The sequence below is a fragment of the Halichoerus grypus genome, chromosome 15, assembly GCF_964656455.1.
Source record: "Halichoerus grypus chromosome 15, mHalGry1.hap1.1, whole genome shotgun sequence".
In the NCBI taxonomy this organism is placed as follows: domain Eukaryota; kingdom Metazoa; phylum Chordata; class Mammalia; order Carnivora; family Phocidae; genus Halichoerus; species Halichoerus grypus.
Genome location: NC_135726.1, coordinates 29744382 through 29760754, shown reverse-complemented (window position 1 = coordinate 29760754; position 16373 = coordinate 29744382). Strand labels below are relative to the sequence as shown.

Genomic DNA, 16373 nt, shown 5'->3' with positions numbered 1-16373 from the left:
AAATTATGTGTCCATGTTGTCAATTAGAATTTACTTCTGTATGTTACAGATTATTGGACTGGCATAGGTAGAATGATTTTGATACTTAAAAATGTTTTATGGCCCTACAGATTTAATCAGTCCTTCATGATTAAACTTATTTTCTTTTTTGTATTATTCATAATTATTCTTTCTGTATGCTAGATATCAAGTGGCTAGAAATAGCTTTTCTCTTGAGTGAAAGCAGAAAACTCTAAATTAGGAAATATTTATCAAATTCAAGTAGAAATTAAGGACGTTGGGATGCCTGGGTGGCTCAGTCGGTTAGGCGTCTGCCTTCCTCTCAGGTCATGATTCCAGGGGCCTGGGATCAAGTTCTGCATCAGGCTCCTTGCTCAGCTGGGAGCCTGCTTCTCCCTCTGCCTGCCATTCCCCCTGCTTGTGCACGCGTGCTCTCTCTCTCTCTCTCTGATGAATAAATGAATAAAATCTTTAAAAAAAAAAAAAAGAAAGAAAGAAATTAAAGATGTTATATTATAAAGAAAAACAATAAAACAGAATTAAATTTTGAAATTATATTGTGCCCTTTTTTGCTATAGTTTGAGACCGCAGGAAGGAAGAAGGAAAATAACATTTATTAATTACCTTGCATCATATATATACATATATATGTATGTGTGTTTTTTAAATAAAACTAACATGTAAGTTTGTCCATATGCATGTCTGTAGAGATACATTTACATCTAAATAATAAAATACATAAGGAAAAAATGAATTAACAAAATCTGAGCGAAAATATGAATCATCAGAAATTGAGAATTATCATTTCATAGTCCATGTTATTAATAAAGTGACAAATGAGACCCTGTTTGCATGTATTCAAAATAGTAAGAATTTAATATCTGGATAAAATATAAATATATTAATTAATTGTTTCTTGGCATATGACCAAAAAAAAAAAACTTGGAAAAAATGTATGATATAAATTTATTATATTTTTAATATTATTAATCATATGCCATTAGTAGTCTGTAGAGGTTCTGTAATTTTTAAATGCCAGGCAGGTAAAATGTTTTATTGATTTCACTCCTTAGATCTAAACTTAAACTCAGTGAAAATCTGAAACACATTCATCTGCAGAAAGAATTGATACAGCGTGCATTATTTGTTATGAATTCAATGAAGATTTGCAGTTCCATTTTTAAGAAGTATACCTTTACATAAAATGAATTAGTAAGGTCTGTCATTAGCAATGTGTTGTATGTATTTCATTGAATCTAAGATGGCATTGATTATAAGGCACACTATTATTTTATGTGTAAGAAAGAAAAAAAATATTGCCAGTTAAAACTATGGCATGTGTTTGATTATTAAATGAATCTCGATTTCATAGATGTTAATATATGGGGAAAATATGTATCTTAGAGCCACTGAAGTAAAGTTTTTGATTTAATGCTCCTACTCTGTCAGTATTTTTCAACATAAACACCCTTTTCTCTTTTAAAAAAGAAGTATTTTTTAAGAATAAGAATATGTCAATATATTGACTATGATTATTAATACTTACCTAATACTTGTATTGAAACAACTCAGTGAATTCAACTTTTTAAAAAAATCCTATCCGTCCTTAAACAGGAAGTTTAAGGAAGTAATTTATAGTCCAAGTTACCAAGAGCATACAAGACAATGTTACTTTCACAAACTGCAGGATTAACTAAAATAAAGAACACTTTTTTAAAACTTGCTTTTCCCGGGCGCCTGGGTGGCTCAGTCATTAAGCGACTGCCTTCGGCTCGGGTCATGATGGGATCGAGCCCCGCATTGGTCTCCCTGCTTGGCGGGGGGCCTGCTTCTCCCTCTCCCACTCCCCCTGCTTGTGTTCTATCTCTCACTGTGTCTCTCTCTCTGTCAAATAAATAAATAAAATCTTTAAAAAAAAATAAAATAAAACTTGCTTTTCCCAGAGGAGTTTAAGCTGGAGTCTTGAGTTGACTCTTAAAATGGAGAAATTTCACCAGGTTAAAAGTTTTTCTTTTTTTAAGAAAAAGTTTCTATTTTATGACTTTAAAAATAGCTGCAGTGTCTTTCACTTGGCTTACAAAGAAAAACATTATAATGTGAAATAGTATTTTTGCTTGTTTCCTTCACTTATGATGAATTGGATGCATTAATTACAACAAATGGACTAATTGGGCAAGAATCATTGTTTGTCCAATTATTGCAATGAGAGAATCAACAGGGGGCAATTACAGATTGACATTGTGTAGAATGCAGCTTGTTACTCAGCCTCTACTAATAAACATGTGGGTAGGATTCAGATGAGTGCATAAATTACATCTGAAAATCAAATATAGATGTCAAGTATAAACACTGAGGTTTTCTAGTGCAAATGAAATAATATTTCAAATTTATACTTAGTTTGAAATTGCCCTTTGCTGTCTGAAACAAGCTATGTTTTGATATTTAGTTCTTTTACTTGTTGCTGCAATTTGCTAACATTGATAACAGATCCCTTTAATGTTTTAAAAACAAAACTTGCAAAAAGCCTTTATTATTCATGTATTCTGTATTTTGCACTTTACTTTGGTGATATTTCTAAGAATAGCAAACTGTCAGTTTATTTGAAGAATGTATCTATAATGAACTTTTAGTTTCATTTATAATGTTATTATATTTTAGAATTCATATAGTAGACTCTTTGTGATCTGTGATGGAAGAATGGAATGCTCTTTGGAAATTGGGTATTTTACTTAACTGATTTCATTTTATTTTTTCTACTTTCGGATCATCTGATTTCTCTCACATAATATTTATGGCAAACATTTGTCATTATACAGGTAGTAGAGATTTCTGGTTGTTAGAAAATCAGATAAACTTCAACCTTAATAATTTACTAAAAGATAATAATAGTTTCATATTTCTCTGTATCCATTAAACTATATGTATTTATTGACATTAAGTACTGATTGGTTGAAATATAGTGTCATTTTTTTTTTAAATCAGTAAGATGTTGGAAATAGTAGACTAGGAATAAAGAGACCTTTATTGTCTTTTACTAAACTTGTGACTCAGGCTTTTATTTCACCTTTTGGAGCTAAAGCTTCCCTATTAGTATATTGGGACTAGCACCTTATCTATCTTAGAGTTTTTCTCAGGATCAACTGAGATATCGTAAGCGAAAGCACTTTGGTGTGTTTTAAGTGCTCTATAAATATAAAATCATTTTATTATCCTGAATATTTGTTTTTAGAGTTTTCTATGATAATAACTCTGAACCAGTGGTTCCCAAACCTGGTGGAACATCAGAATCTTTTAGGGAATTTTTTAAAAGTCTGATTGGAGTCCCACTTAACTAGATCAGAAGCCTGGGGTTGGGACCTACAAATCTGTATTTTTTTTTTTTTTTTTACTTTTTACTTTGAACTAATCTCAGACTTGCAAAAATAGGTCAGAGTTCCTTTAGACTCTTCACCTAGCTTCCTCAAATGTTAACATCTTATATAACCAAAGCACGATTATCAAACCCAGAAAAAAACACTAACTAGTACAATTCTCTAAACTTAGAAACCTCATCCAAATTTTGTTAGTTGTTCCACTTTTTTGGCCAGGATCCTACATTTCATTGTGTTGTCATCTCTCCTTACACTCCTCCAATTTGGGATAATTCCTTAGTCTCTGTCTTTTGTAATGTTTTCAGTTTTGAAGCATACTGGCCAGTGATTTTGTAGAATGTCTCTCAGTTTGGGTTTGTCTGATACTTTCTGATTAGGAATCCTTATTTTTAACAGACAGCCTTCTAATGAAGCCTACCTCTCACACATTTAGGAATTACTCATCAATACCACCCTAATCTTTGTTCCCCTTTGTAGTATTACCTATGTGCCATTTTAGAACTTTACAATAAACCAGTATGACTTCATTGTTTCCAAGAATCAGTGTTCTGTGTCAGTAACCCTAGTTTTTAAATCTTAAAATATGTCTGTATTTTACTGAGAAATATGTCAGTCGAGCATGACTTCATGTTTTAGAATCACCTTTTTCCTATCATGGAAATGTACCGTTTTTTAACAGAAAGGGCATGTGTAAATATTTTGGACTTTGTAAGGTTTAATAGGAAACTACCATATATGAAATATCTCTTACAAAGTTAGGATTTAAAAGAGATTTTTGCATAGGTTAAGAATGGTTAATTTAAAAAGATTTTTGCATAGGCTAAGAATGGTTAATGAGTTTATGAAATAAGATGCTCTTCCAGGCCTATGGAACAACCTTGGAAGAAAATACAGAATATATGGAAAACACAATTTAAAAGGTCCTTTTTTGTTTTGAAGAACATTTTCAAATAATTAATATAATGAAGGTTTATCCTAAGGTATTACGGGCAGTGTTTTTACTAGGACTTACCCTCCTCCACTAAAAAGGGTAGGTATCTGAGATTGATAGGGCAGCACTTACTAGTATTTCTTTTCTAGAGATTCAAGCAATATTTATAAAAATGTTTGAGCAAATGGCAGAGTGAATCCAATATATATTTCTACTACCTAATTTTACTTAGAGTTATCCCTGATCTTGCCACTGAAGACCAGCTGGACAAGTGCGTTAGGCTGTATTGTGTAATCACAAGGAACATCATGCTTATCCTTAGGAGGAGGTTTTTACTGGAAGAGGGGACTTCTGGAAAACTAATAATGTCTTGTTTCTTGATCTAGAAGCTGGTTACACATTTATGTTCATTTGAGAAAATTCATGAAGCTGTTCTCTTTTGATGTGTGTACTTTTCTGAACTTATATAATATTTTCACATTAGGAGACTGTTAGGTTTAGGGAAAGTGAGGGGTTGCATTTGGGAACGTTTTGAGAGCGTCAGTTTAAGCTCTGGAGTGAGGCATACTTAATTTTTATTTCTAGTCTTACTGTCAGTGTGACTTTGAGCAAGGCATTTAACTTCCCTAAGCCTCCGTTTCCTCCTCTTATAAAATGCTAGTATTCACTTCTCGGAATTGTATGAACATCAAATGAGAGAATGCATGTTAAAGTCAGCAGAGACTGCTTCCATAAACACTGGGTAAATGGAAGCTTTGAAAATGTAAAGGAGTTCCAAGAGTTCAGATAACAGTGGGTTGAGGACTGAAAATGAAATAGTCTGTATAGACGGATGAGGAGGAGGAAAAACAAGATCATGTGGTATCTAATAGTAGATATGACCTCAAGGGAGAGTTTTATGTTAGCAGGGAAACCAGAGTAAGGAAAAGGGACCAGAAGAGGGAAGAAATGACCAGTGAAAGTGGTGAGAGGGAATGAAGCATAAACATGGTTGGTTCCTTAATGTTGTTCCAGAATATCTTTTTGTACTCTCTCTGATTTCCTGGTTCCAACATGAGCTCTGTTTGTACTTTTATTTGCTTGTCCAAAGAGTGCAGGTGAGACACCCAGTAAAAATTATCCTTCTCCTGTGGAAGGTGGTAGTCATGCCATACAAGAATAAACTTCTTTCTAGAAGTTTCTTGCCTAATCATCCAGTCAGTGGCCATGTCAATTGATTTTGCCTCCATAGTAAAGTTGTGCTTTTCTTCACCTCTTCATCCACACAGCGTGGCCCTGTGTTGCTCTCTTCATGCCTCGCTTGAGTTGTCATTTGCCTGATTGCTGGTTTCCCTGCCTTGCGTTTCTCTTCTAGTTGCATTGCTTTCTTGTTTGAAATTCTTCCCCCACCAATTTTATTGAGATACAATTGACATATAACATTGTATTCATTTAAGATGTACAATATAATAATTTGACATATGTACCTATTGCAAAACTATTGCCACAAAAGTCTAGTTAATACCCATCACCTCACTAGTTGCAAATTTTTTTTCTCGTGATGAGAACTTTGAAGATTCACTCTCTTAGCAACTTCCAAATATACAGTGCGGTATTGTTAACTGTGATCACCATGCTGTATTTTAAATCCGTAGAACTTATTTGTGTAAAATTCTCATCTTCCAAATGCTTTATTATTTTTTTTTCATGTATTCAGAATATCTCCGAGCCATTTGTTGTCAGTGGTGAACAAGACAGATTCTGTTTCAATTCCTGCCCTGCGGAGCTTAAAAGCTGGCCTTAAGCTAAAATGGTGATTCCTTACATGTCATACAGGATCTTCTGTGATCTTCACCCTATCTAGATGACCATCCTCTGCTTCCTCCTCCTGCTTTGTGGATCTCTGACATGCTCTTGTCACTGTGCATTTCTCTCATTCTTCTGTAATATCCCCCCTACCTGGAATGCACGCTCTGTCTTCTTTCACTACCAGTTGAACTCCCTTTTATCATTCATTTCCTATCTCAAACTTTACCTTTTCTATAAAGGTACTCCTTTACAGTAGACAGAAGCACTTCTTTTGTGTTCACATTACATCCGGTACTAACTTCTTCTGAGTTTGAACCGTGTTCATATTTTAACAATGATACTTTAACATTAGAGACTGTGTCAAATCCTAGAACCTAGGAGTACCTGGCATATAATAATTAGAGGTTAGTTCAGAAATTACTGTGTCAGGACTTTGCTAAGAACTCATTTGCATTATCCCACTTAATTCTCAACAACAGTAGAGGTAGCTATTATAGGATCCCTATTTTCCTGGCAGGGAAACTAAGGCTAAAAGAGATCAAATAATTTGCCAGGTGTCTTACAGATAAGCAAATGGTAGAATCAGGTTTAAAATCTTTGATGCTTTGATTTCAAAGTGTGTGCTCTTAACCTCCAAGTTCTCCCACATTAATAAATAATTGTTGAAGAAAGTTCTTCTATCTTTCTGATACATCATACTTAAAAATATTTGGGGAAATTTTCTCTGTTTGGAATATAGATATCTAAAATAGAATTTCCCTGATTAGCGATTAGCATGGTTTATGATTAGTATGATACTTCAAAATCATGCCCTCTCATCTGTTGAACCAGAATAAGGAAATGTGGGAGCTCTGTACTTTCTACCTCTGATCAGGAAAAAAACTGAAAACACATTTTCATTTTAAACATTTGTATTTGATGTGTGTATATAAATATTAATATGTATATACACACACACATATATATATGAGAGAGACAGGCAAACTGTGGAAATATAAAAAAAGAGTTTTTAACTCTTTAGGAACATATACTGCAGCTAAGATAAGCCTTAGCATAAATGAAATAATTAAAGGACAATCCATTGTTGAAGTGTTTTCAGTAAGGGAGAAATTAGGGTAAAAAGTAGTAGAGGCTTCTAGGGAATAGGTGGGATAGAAGGACATTAAGTAGAATTTGAACTTAGTAAGAGGTAGAAGGGTGAGAAACCCCCATTCCAAATCTACAAGACAATAAATGAATTATTTTAATTACTAAATACAGTTATATCACCTGACATTTTTCCCATGAAAAATAATTTTGAGCCTGAGAAACAAGTGATAGAACTTGACTGCCTTTCTGTGCTTAAAAGTATGTTAACTGTAATACTGGTTTGTATTTTGTTCCATTAGAATGCAGTTTTTGTCTTGAAAATGTCATTATGGATTTCATGATAATTATCCTCTTTGGTTGAACATTCATGTGATATGAAATGGAAAAATGTTTATCATGGCAATCTTAATATGACCACAAATGGAAAAAGGCAGAGTTCATACTGTTTACTCTTTTCCTCTTGAAACAGCAAACTCATTATTACATTGGGTAAGAAACAAAAAAGAAAGAATGAGTCTTCAGATGAGCTGTCTGATTCAGAGCAGACGTCACAACATGCATGCAGAGAGGAAGACTCTCAAGTGAGTATTACATTTTTTTCTGAGAAATGAAGCACTGATAGAATTATCTAGGTAGCCTAAACCTGCTTTATGGTTATTTATACCCTAGTTCAGTAATAAAACTACATTTTATTATATGGTAGAACTTGAAGACAGCATTATGACAATATGCTTCTAATAGTATTGCCATAGAATGTTGGACCTGGGAGGAAACTTACATATCCTCTCTAAACCCCTCATTTTTCAGATAGTGAAACCAAATCCCAGAGAGGTTAATAACAGTCCAGAGTCCCTGATGGCTTTTAGCATGGAGAAATAGCTAGTGATATTATCCTGTACTTATATAGTGCTTTGAATTGAACTTAATGATGGAGATCCTAAGTTTTAGAATCACATACAGTGATAGAGCAAATGGATTGAATCATTACTAGAGATAATTCCTTTGGTCTGCTTCTGTCAAAGAAAAGATAACCAATTATATTTAAAATCCCCTAATGTAGACAAGCATACTGTGCATTTTGCCTTTTTTTTAATAGGTGGATATTCAAAATAACCTTGTGAAGTTAAAAAAAAAAAAATATATATATATATATATATATATATATAGGGAAGGTCATAATAATTCAGGCCACCCTCTGCTCTCTAATAATTAAAGTACAACTCTAGGCCGTTATGGGTGGTGGCAGTTGTTGAATTATGGGGCCAGAAAGCCCCTGAATGGCCTTTCTTCTTCCTTATGCAGCTTCTTATCCAATGGGAGAGTAGTGGCTCAAGGCTCCTGGGCTGCTGCAAGAGTTGAGGTAAGGGCAGTGACTGAGCTCCTAATATTATATGGCCTGGCTTTTTCTTCACATGTTATCCTTCACTGAGGCAGACTTACAGTTACCTTATTCACCATGAGAAAATTCAGTTTAATTTTTACTAGCATAAGGCTGGCCATTTTTCCATCTTGTAATTACCAAACAATGAAATGGTAGAATAGGTTAACATGCACATTTCTTCCATACCTTTCCTCATAGTATTAGGTTGCTTTGATAGGCATGTTGCTTTAACACTAAAATATAGGTGAAGAAGAAAAGAAATATTTTCTAGTAAACGATTATAAATCTGTTTTACTGATATATTTAAATGTACCATATCAATGATGGAGAGGTCCGTGTAGCTTTCAACCACCAGGGACTATCAAGATTTGAAGGCTGAAAAAATAATTTAAGTTTCAGGCTTGGAGTCAGGTGGAAATCTAAAAATCTGAATGTGATATTTAATTTTTTACCTTTAATCTTAATACACAGTACTTCAGTAGTCTGACTGTATTTGCAGACTTCATTAAAAAAAACAAACGCAGCACATTATATTAGGATTATTATAGGAAACAACATGTTATCATAACAAAATATTAGTCATTTATGAGTGTATTTCTGACCGCTTATGTGAAGTGTTGTGGACTGATCTGTTGAAGCCTGTAAGACAGAAGAAAAAAAGCTGGAAAAAATTCGAAGAAAGAATTTGTCACTATTTTAAATTGTGCTTTGAAAACATTAAGAGAAAGAAAGCCAGAAAAAAGCACATTAGCCAAAAATGGGTACACCAAATTAGTTTTTATATTTTTAAAGTAGTAGTGATATTACATGACAGAGAAAGATAATTTGATGAGAGTGGCACCTCATTTGGCTCTGCCTGATGTGTAACTGGGTACTCTAGTAGAATATAATTTATTCCACTGTAATGATTCCAGCTATAATCTTATAATATCTATAATAATCTTATAATATTCCAGCTATAATCATATAACTCGGACTTTTTAATTAATCTTTTAGACTGATAAAGTCTTCATGAGGGTGCAGTTTACAAATTTATTGCTCTCATTTTATCTTGTGAAGAATCAACTAAATTTGCACTTTTGAGAGTTCAAAGGATTCTTTAAGGCCACTCATTTACAATTTACTAAAGACCTAAGTGAGGCATTTCAAAGAGCTAATAGATGCCTAAATGACCAGAAAGGAAACTTAAATGCTGAAAACATCAAACAGAATCTTCTAAAAGTATACTGAATTATTCTTAAACTTCATTATTTAGAAGATTTGTGCCCAGGGGCGCCTGTGTGGCTCGGTCATTAAGCGTCTGCCTTCGGCTCAGGTCATGATCCCAGGGTTCTGGGATCGAGCCCCGCATCGGGCTCCCTGCGCATCGGGCTCCCTGCTCAGTGGAGAGCCTGCTTCTCCCTTTCCCTCTGCCTGCCGCCCCTGCTTGGGCTCTCTCTCTCTCTCTCTGACATAAATAAATAAAATCTTTAAAAAAAAAAAAAGATTTGTGCCCAGTGAGACATAACATTGGTAATACATGTTATTGTTAGAATAATAAATATCACTGTTGGTTTATTAATTTAAACTATTCTTGAATATTCAGAGCCATATGATGCCTGTTGTAGACCTCTAAATATTCCTTTAGCCTTGTATTAGACTAGAGATCCATAGACTTTTTCTCTCAAGTAATAATAAATATTACATATTTTTTTCAAAATAGGATGTGGGAAAATTTGGTTTTCTACGAGTCCTTTTATTATAACTTTTATATGCCACCTTCCCGGTCTCCCATATTAACAAAAGTGTTACTTTGAGTTTTGAAAATGTAAATGTCTTCATGGCCAAGAGATGATGAGACCCATCCTAATTGAGCCATGAAGTTATCTACTCTATTTGGCCGAGCTAACTTACCATATTAGTGTCTTTCTTTCTCTCAATATTCCACAATTCAAGAGAAAGAGGCAAAGGCACACTAAAGGCCATTGCGACTTTTTGGGTGCCGAGAACAGTTTCCCCCCAGCCTGCTGCACTGATGGGGCCATCTTTGTCATGGAAATAGGAAAGGCCTGCCAAATTGAGGGTACTGGCAGAAACCAAAAGGAGAATACATGGGTTATTTTCAGGTCACATTATGGGGGAATGTCATGGGAGTTACTAAATATGTAAAAGAAAATGGCATAGAGAAAGGAAGAAGGGGTTGATTTACCAAATATTGAGCAATAGAAAAGTTGGCTAAGACTCCTCCACTCATGAGATTTTAAAGAGGTGGAAAAAAGCAAACCTAAGTCCTCTGAAGTTGTCAAGCCAACGTGAGATTTTGATTTTATAGTGGGGAACATCAAATATTAGATCTTTAGGGTGGTAAGTAAAGCCATGTGTATTTGATACCTGATTTAAAATCACTTAGTTTATTTTAAAATTACGGTACTACATGTAATACTTTTCAAAAGGCTTACTTCTGGTTTTAAGAGTGATGTTCTTTATTTTTAAGGGAAGCTAGTAAAGTTAGTAAAACACTGGTTCTTCTTTCATACACATTTAATTATTTGGTAGATTTACTTGATTATTTTGTGTATCTCTTTTAAAACATTTTATATTCTTTTGTTTTATTCTGTTTTCAACACAAGTTCATGGATTTTGTGGTAAATATTGTTTGATTTATTCTTCTAGTTTTATGTCCCCGATTAATTATTTAACCAGTATTCATCTGATGCACTTTTTAGGTTTGGGGCAGAAACTGAAAGTATTAACAGTTTAAAATATGTGTTGCCCCAAGTGTGAAATAGCTAAATAAAACATGTTTTACTCTTCTGAACGATAGTTTCTAAAGAGAAGTAATAAAACAATAAACATATTACTAATAAAATAGGTTTTGCCCAAGCTGTGAAATAGTTAAATAAAATAAATCTTTTTATTCCTAACAATTTCTAAAGAAAAGTAATAAAGGTATTACTAATCTTTGTTATTTGAAACCTTAGGAAGTAAAACAGGATTCTAAGCCTGTGACAAAGGGCAAGTTACAATCTTCCTTTAATTAAAAGGAAAAATGAGAAAAGATGAGTGTCGAATACAATTTCAGAAATGTACAAAATTGCCACACTAAAAGTAATTATTTTAAAAATCTTTCCTTTAAAATCTATCATATAAATATGATCCTTATGGTTCATTGCAGAAAAGAAGATCAAATCGTCAAATTAAAAGAAAAAAATATGCGGAAGATGCAGAAGGGAAACAATCTGAAGAAGAGGTTAAAGGTTCTATGAAAATAAAAAAGAATTCAGCTCCTTTACCTGGTGAACAGCCTTTACAATTATTTGTGGTAAGACAGATTTGGAATTATGACTATAAATCACTTGAAACCAACATATTTTCTTTAAAATACTTTTATTATCTTTCCTCCTAAAACCTACTCCAGCTTTTCCTCCTGGATTCCCTGTTGTAGTTAATAGAACCAGTAATTATTCAGATCAGAAACCTAGGAATTCATCCTCTCTGTTTTCTTCCTTTGCTTCTTCATCCGGTTTATCACCACGTTTTTCACCCCCTAAATAGATATTTCTGAAACTCCTCCAGATTCTATACTTTCTGCAGAATATTTCTAAATTACAGGCCTGATCATAGTACTTTCTACTTAAAGCTCCTCTTATAGCTTCCTAAGTCTCACAAAAAATAATGATGCCTTCTTAGCACATCATATAAAGCCCTTTGTATGATTTTTTTTTGGCCTTATCTCCAGCCACTTCTTTACAAGCACTGAATCCTCTGACCTTCTGAACATAGGCGCACTCTCTGTCTTTGATTATGCATTTTCCTCTTTTAATCTTCCTTATTTGGATTGTGAACCAACCACTCATCTGCCGACTGAGTGATCTGACACCTTGGGCAAGTACTTAGTTCTCTGTGCCTGAGCTTCCTAATCTGTACAGTGGAGAGATGACAGTGGCGTAGTGTAGTTGCAAGGATTAAATTAGTTAATGTATGTAAACTGCTGACAATAATGCTGAGCCCATTAAGAAGCACAGTATGTTTACCATGATAATGATGATGCAGATGATGACAAGGACAATAGCAGCAATGATTTCTTTTTCCATTTTTATATTCCTAACATTTAACACAGTGCCTGACACATGTGCTAAATAAACTGAATTTTAGTGTGTTCATAAATATACAAAGTGGCAACTAAAGGAATTTTTAGAATGTGACATTGTATCTTCTTTCCTCCATCCCATAGGAGAATCCAAGTGAAGAAGATGCTGCAATTGTAGACAAAATACTATCTTCTAGAACTGTAAAAAAGGAAGTAAGTAATTGCACATTACATTTTACCCTTTATAGTCCATGGCCTGATTATTAAAGTCCTAAGTATTGATTTTATTTTCTTAGGTATCACCTGGAGTGATGATTGATACAGAAGAATTTTTTGTAAAATACAAGAATTAGTAAGTATCTAAGTTAGAAAATGCTGATTTATATATAAATTAATATATTTAAAAATATTAAGTTAAATTATTTTTTTATTTTACCTGAATTTTAAAATGTTTTATTAGTTCAAAACTTTTTGTGGTAAAATTTAAGTGAATTTTTTTCAGGAAATGTTAATTATTAACATCAAAATGCAGGAATCTTTATAAAATATTCTTTTACAAATTATAGAAATTACTTATTATATTTATATTGTTGAACTTTTCATATTATTCAAGTTTTTTCTATACTTAGGTGAAAAAGTGTTTTAAATAAAATTACATTGGTTTCAAAACAAGTTAGCTGTCTGATCATGACAAAACTGTTACAATGAGGAAATAAATGATAAATCACATCTCATTACCTTTATGACTTGGTTTATCATTCTGTTTCTATGTGGCAAATGGCACACCTTTATACTGCAGTCTTCTTAGGATATAGTGACCACAGTGGCTTTAGAAATTGTATGGAGTCTGTTGCCATTAAATGAAATGATGAGCTACCTATTTACATAAAGTTGAATATTCTGTATTGGATGCTGTGAATAAAAATAAATCTTAAAAAACCAGAACATGTTTTTCTATGTCATTCTAATATATTGCTTTTATAAAAATTTTAGCTCCTATCTTCACTGTGAGTGGGCCACAGAACAGCAGCTTTTGAAAGATAAAAGGATCCAGCAGAAAATCAAACGATTCAAATTGAGACAAGCACAAAGAGCACATTTTTTTGCAGATGTAAGAAAAAGAAATAAATGAAACTATTATGTGTTGAACTCTGAACACATGCAGTATTTATCAAATTTTAAATATTATTCATTTTAATTCTTAGGCTTCCAAGTTTGATATTTGAACACAAATGCGTCTACATATAGTAATTTTCTCTCACCAAATTTAGCTTGGAAACTAGCTGAAACAGGAGCACTGATAATTCGGAGTGGTAGATAACTCTTGTATTTTTAAATTAGCATGAAATACATGCTAATTCAACTTAGAGTTGAATATGAGTGGGTTAATATCTCAGAGAATTGTATCAGCAAAGTTATACAAGTAATGGAAATGGTAATGTAGCAAATAAATGGAAACTTAAGATTTTTCAGTACGTGAAATACATTGCATATTTTCTATGCCAGGTTTGTGTATGTAGGAACAAACCATCTTAGGCATAATTCATTTTAAAGGCCTCACCAATTAGTTGATGTCCTTTTCTACTCTAAATTTTTTTCTTTTTCCTTTTAATAAGCTTGTTTTAGAGCAGTTTTAGATTTATCTAAATTTTTTTAACTTTCTAATTTGAAGATTTTTTAGAGTTTTTATTTTGAAAAATCTAAGTTGCAAAAATAGTACAATGAATTCCTATATATATATATATATATTATTGAAGTATAGTTGACACACGGTGTTACATTAGTTTCAGGTGTACAACATAGTGATTCCACTAGTCTGTATATTATACTGTGCTCAGCACATGGGAGAAAGGCAGGGAAAGAGAGAGAGGAGGACAGAGGCAGAGGGAGAATGCATGTGAGTGACAAAGCCAACATGGTAAAATATGAACATTTAGGGAATCTTATTAAAATCTATGTAGGAAAATAAAACATACAGTATAGGGAATATAGTCAGTGGTATTGCAATAGTGCTGTATGGTGCTGTACCGTGACAGATGGAAGTTACAACTGCAACTCAAATTGGTTCCCCTTTGCTCTTTCTGTTGGGCAGTGCTCTTTGTTATCAAGAGATCCTGAGATGATATTCTCGTTCGGGAAGGATTTGAGACAGTGAAGAGAACTAGACAGAACCGTGAAGCATTACAGTATTTAGAGGTTAAGCAGAGGAGGAGAGGCAGCAGAGATAGCAGAGAAGGGCTATTGAAAGTGAGGCGTTCAGGAATGAATAGGAAGCAGCCAGGCAGACAAGAGAAGGAACAGCAGTCTGTTCAGAAGAGAGAAGAAGGAGTATAAAAACATGGAGGTGTGCCATAACGTGGAGTTTGAAAAGCCTGTGTTTTGTACTTTGGAAGCATGAAATCTGGGGTACAGCTGTGCCACGTGATAGGAGATGAGGCTGGAGGACAAGGTAGGATCCTCTTTATTCCGCAAAAACCAATGTGGGCCTGATCCCCAAACAAGGGAGGGTCAGTGAAGGATTTGAAGCAAGGGAGCAATAGGTAAGATTTATATTTGAGAAACATCACTCTAGGGTCAATGTGAAAATGGACTAAAGGGAGGCAGGAAGGTAGTCGAAGACTAGTTAGGAGGTTGTTTAAGGTCCAAGTAAGAAGTGATGAAGCAGTGAGGAAGAGGAAAGGGGAACCAATTTGAGTTGCAGTTGAAGGCAGAATCTGTAAGAATTGATGACTTATTAGATGGGGAAGATAAAGAAAAAAGAGAAGGAATCTGAGCTGACTTCTCCATTTCTGACTTGGGTAACTGGGAGTAAAGTGTGGAAGGGGTGCTATGTTACCATTAACCCAGTAGGAAACTATAGGAAAGAAGCACAGGTTGAAGAGTAAGTGAGTCTAGTTTGAGGTAGCTCAGATAGAGTTTGCATCCATTGAAGTAACTGGGTCCTGAGCACAAGAATCATCAGTAGATAAAGAATGTTTGATAGAGGGGCTCCTGGGTGCCTCAGTCTGTTAAGTGTCTGCCTTTGGCTAGGTCGTGATCCTAGAACTCTGGGATCGAGCCCCGCATTGGGCTCCCTGCTCAGCGGGGAGTCGGCTTTTCCCTTTCCCTCTGCCCCTCACCCTGCTTGTGCTCTCTCTCTCTTTCAAATAAATAAATACAATTTTTAAAAAAAGAATGCTTGATGCAGCTGAGAGATGAGAGATGAGCCTGTAGGTGGGGTGATTGGTCTTCAACACGTAGACCTGAGGAAAGTGGCACAAGAAAGATACAGAGGCTCTTCTAGGAAAATTTTAAAGAATGTATCTTCTAGAGTGAGTCACTTCTCTGAGGTATCTTATTTCTTAGTGTTATTCAGTTGGTTTTATTACACATAACGTGGTGATTCATAATATAGACACGTATCTTAGATATCTTTTGGAAATTAAAATGGAAGTGTCCCATTTATTGAAAATTTAATTGAAATCAAGCTTCTGTTTTAGAAAATAGCTAGTAAATTTGTGTTTATTTCACTTTTATCTTTCTACTTCTTTGTCAATTATCACTTAAGTTACTTTTTAATTTTAGATGGAAGAGGAACCATTTAACCCAGACTACGTTGAAGTAGACAGAGTGTTAGAAGTCTCTTTTTGTGAAGATAAAGATACTGGTGAGGTAAATATTTAGGGGAAAAATTTTTTTTTAATTAGGAAAAACCTAAAACTTTCCAAATGTTAAAATTTAACTCCTTTTTAAAAATTGATGACC

General features: G+C 33.9%; 1 protein-coding gene across 12 annotated transcripts in view; it reads left to right on the top strand.

Annotated features, from left to right (window-relative positions):
* The window catches only part of CHD9 (chromodomain helicase DNA binding protein 9), a 217931-nt gene that overhangs the window by 124235 nt on the left and 77323 nt on the right, over positions 1-16373 (top strand). For all 12 annotated transcript variants that reach the window (XM_078062741.1, XM_078062744.1, XM_078062743.1 and 9 more), the window contains 6 exons: positions 7649-7760; positions 11715-11861; positions 12774-12842; positions 12926-12981; positions 13623-13740; positions 16194-16280. In XM_078062741.1, coding sequence (XP_077918867.1) covers positions 7649-7760; positions 11715-11861; positions 12774-12842; positions 12926-12981; positions 13623-13740; positions 16194-16280 — 589 coding nt within the window. The remainder of the gene's footprint in view (positions 1-7648; positions 7761-11714; positions 11862-12773; positions 12843-12925; positions 12982-13622; positions 13741-16193; positions 16281-16373) is intronic.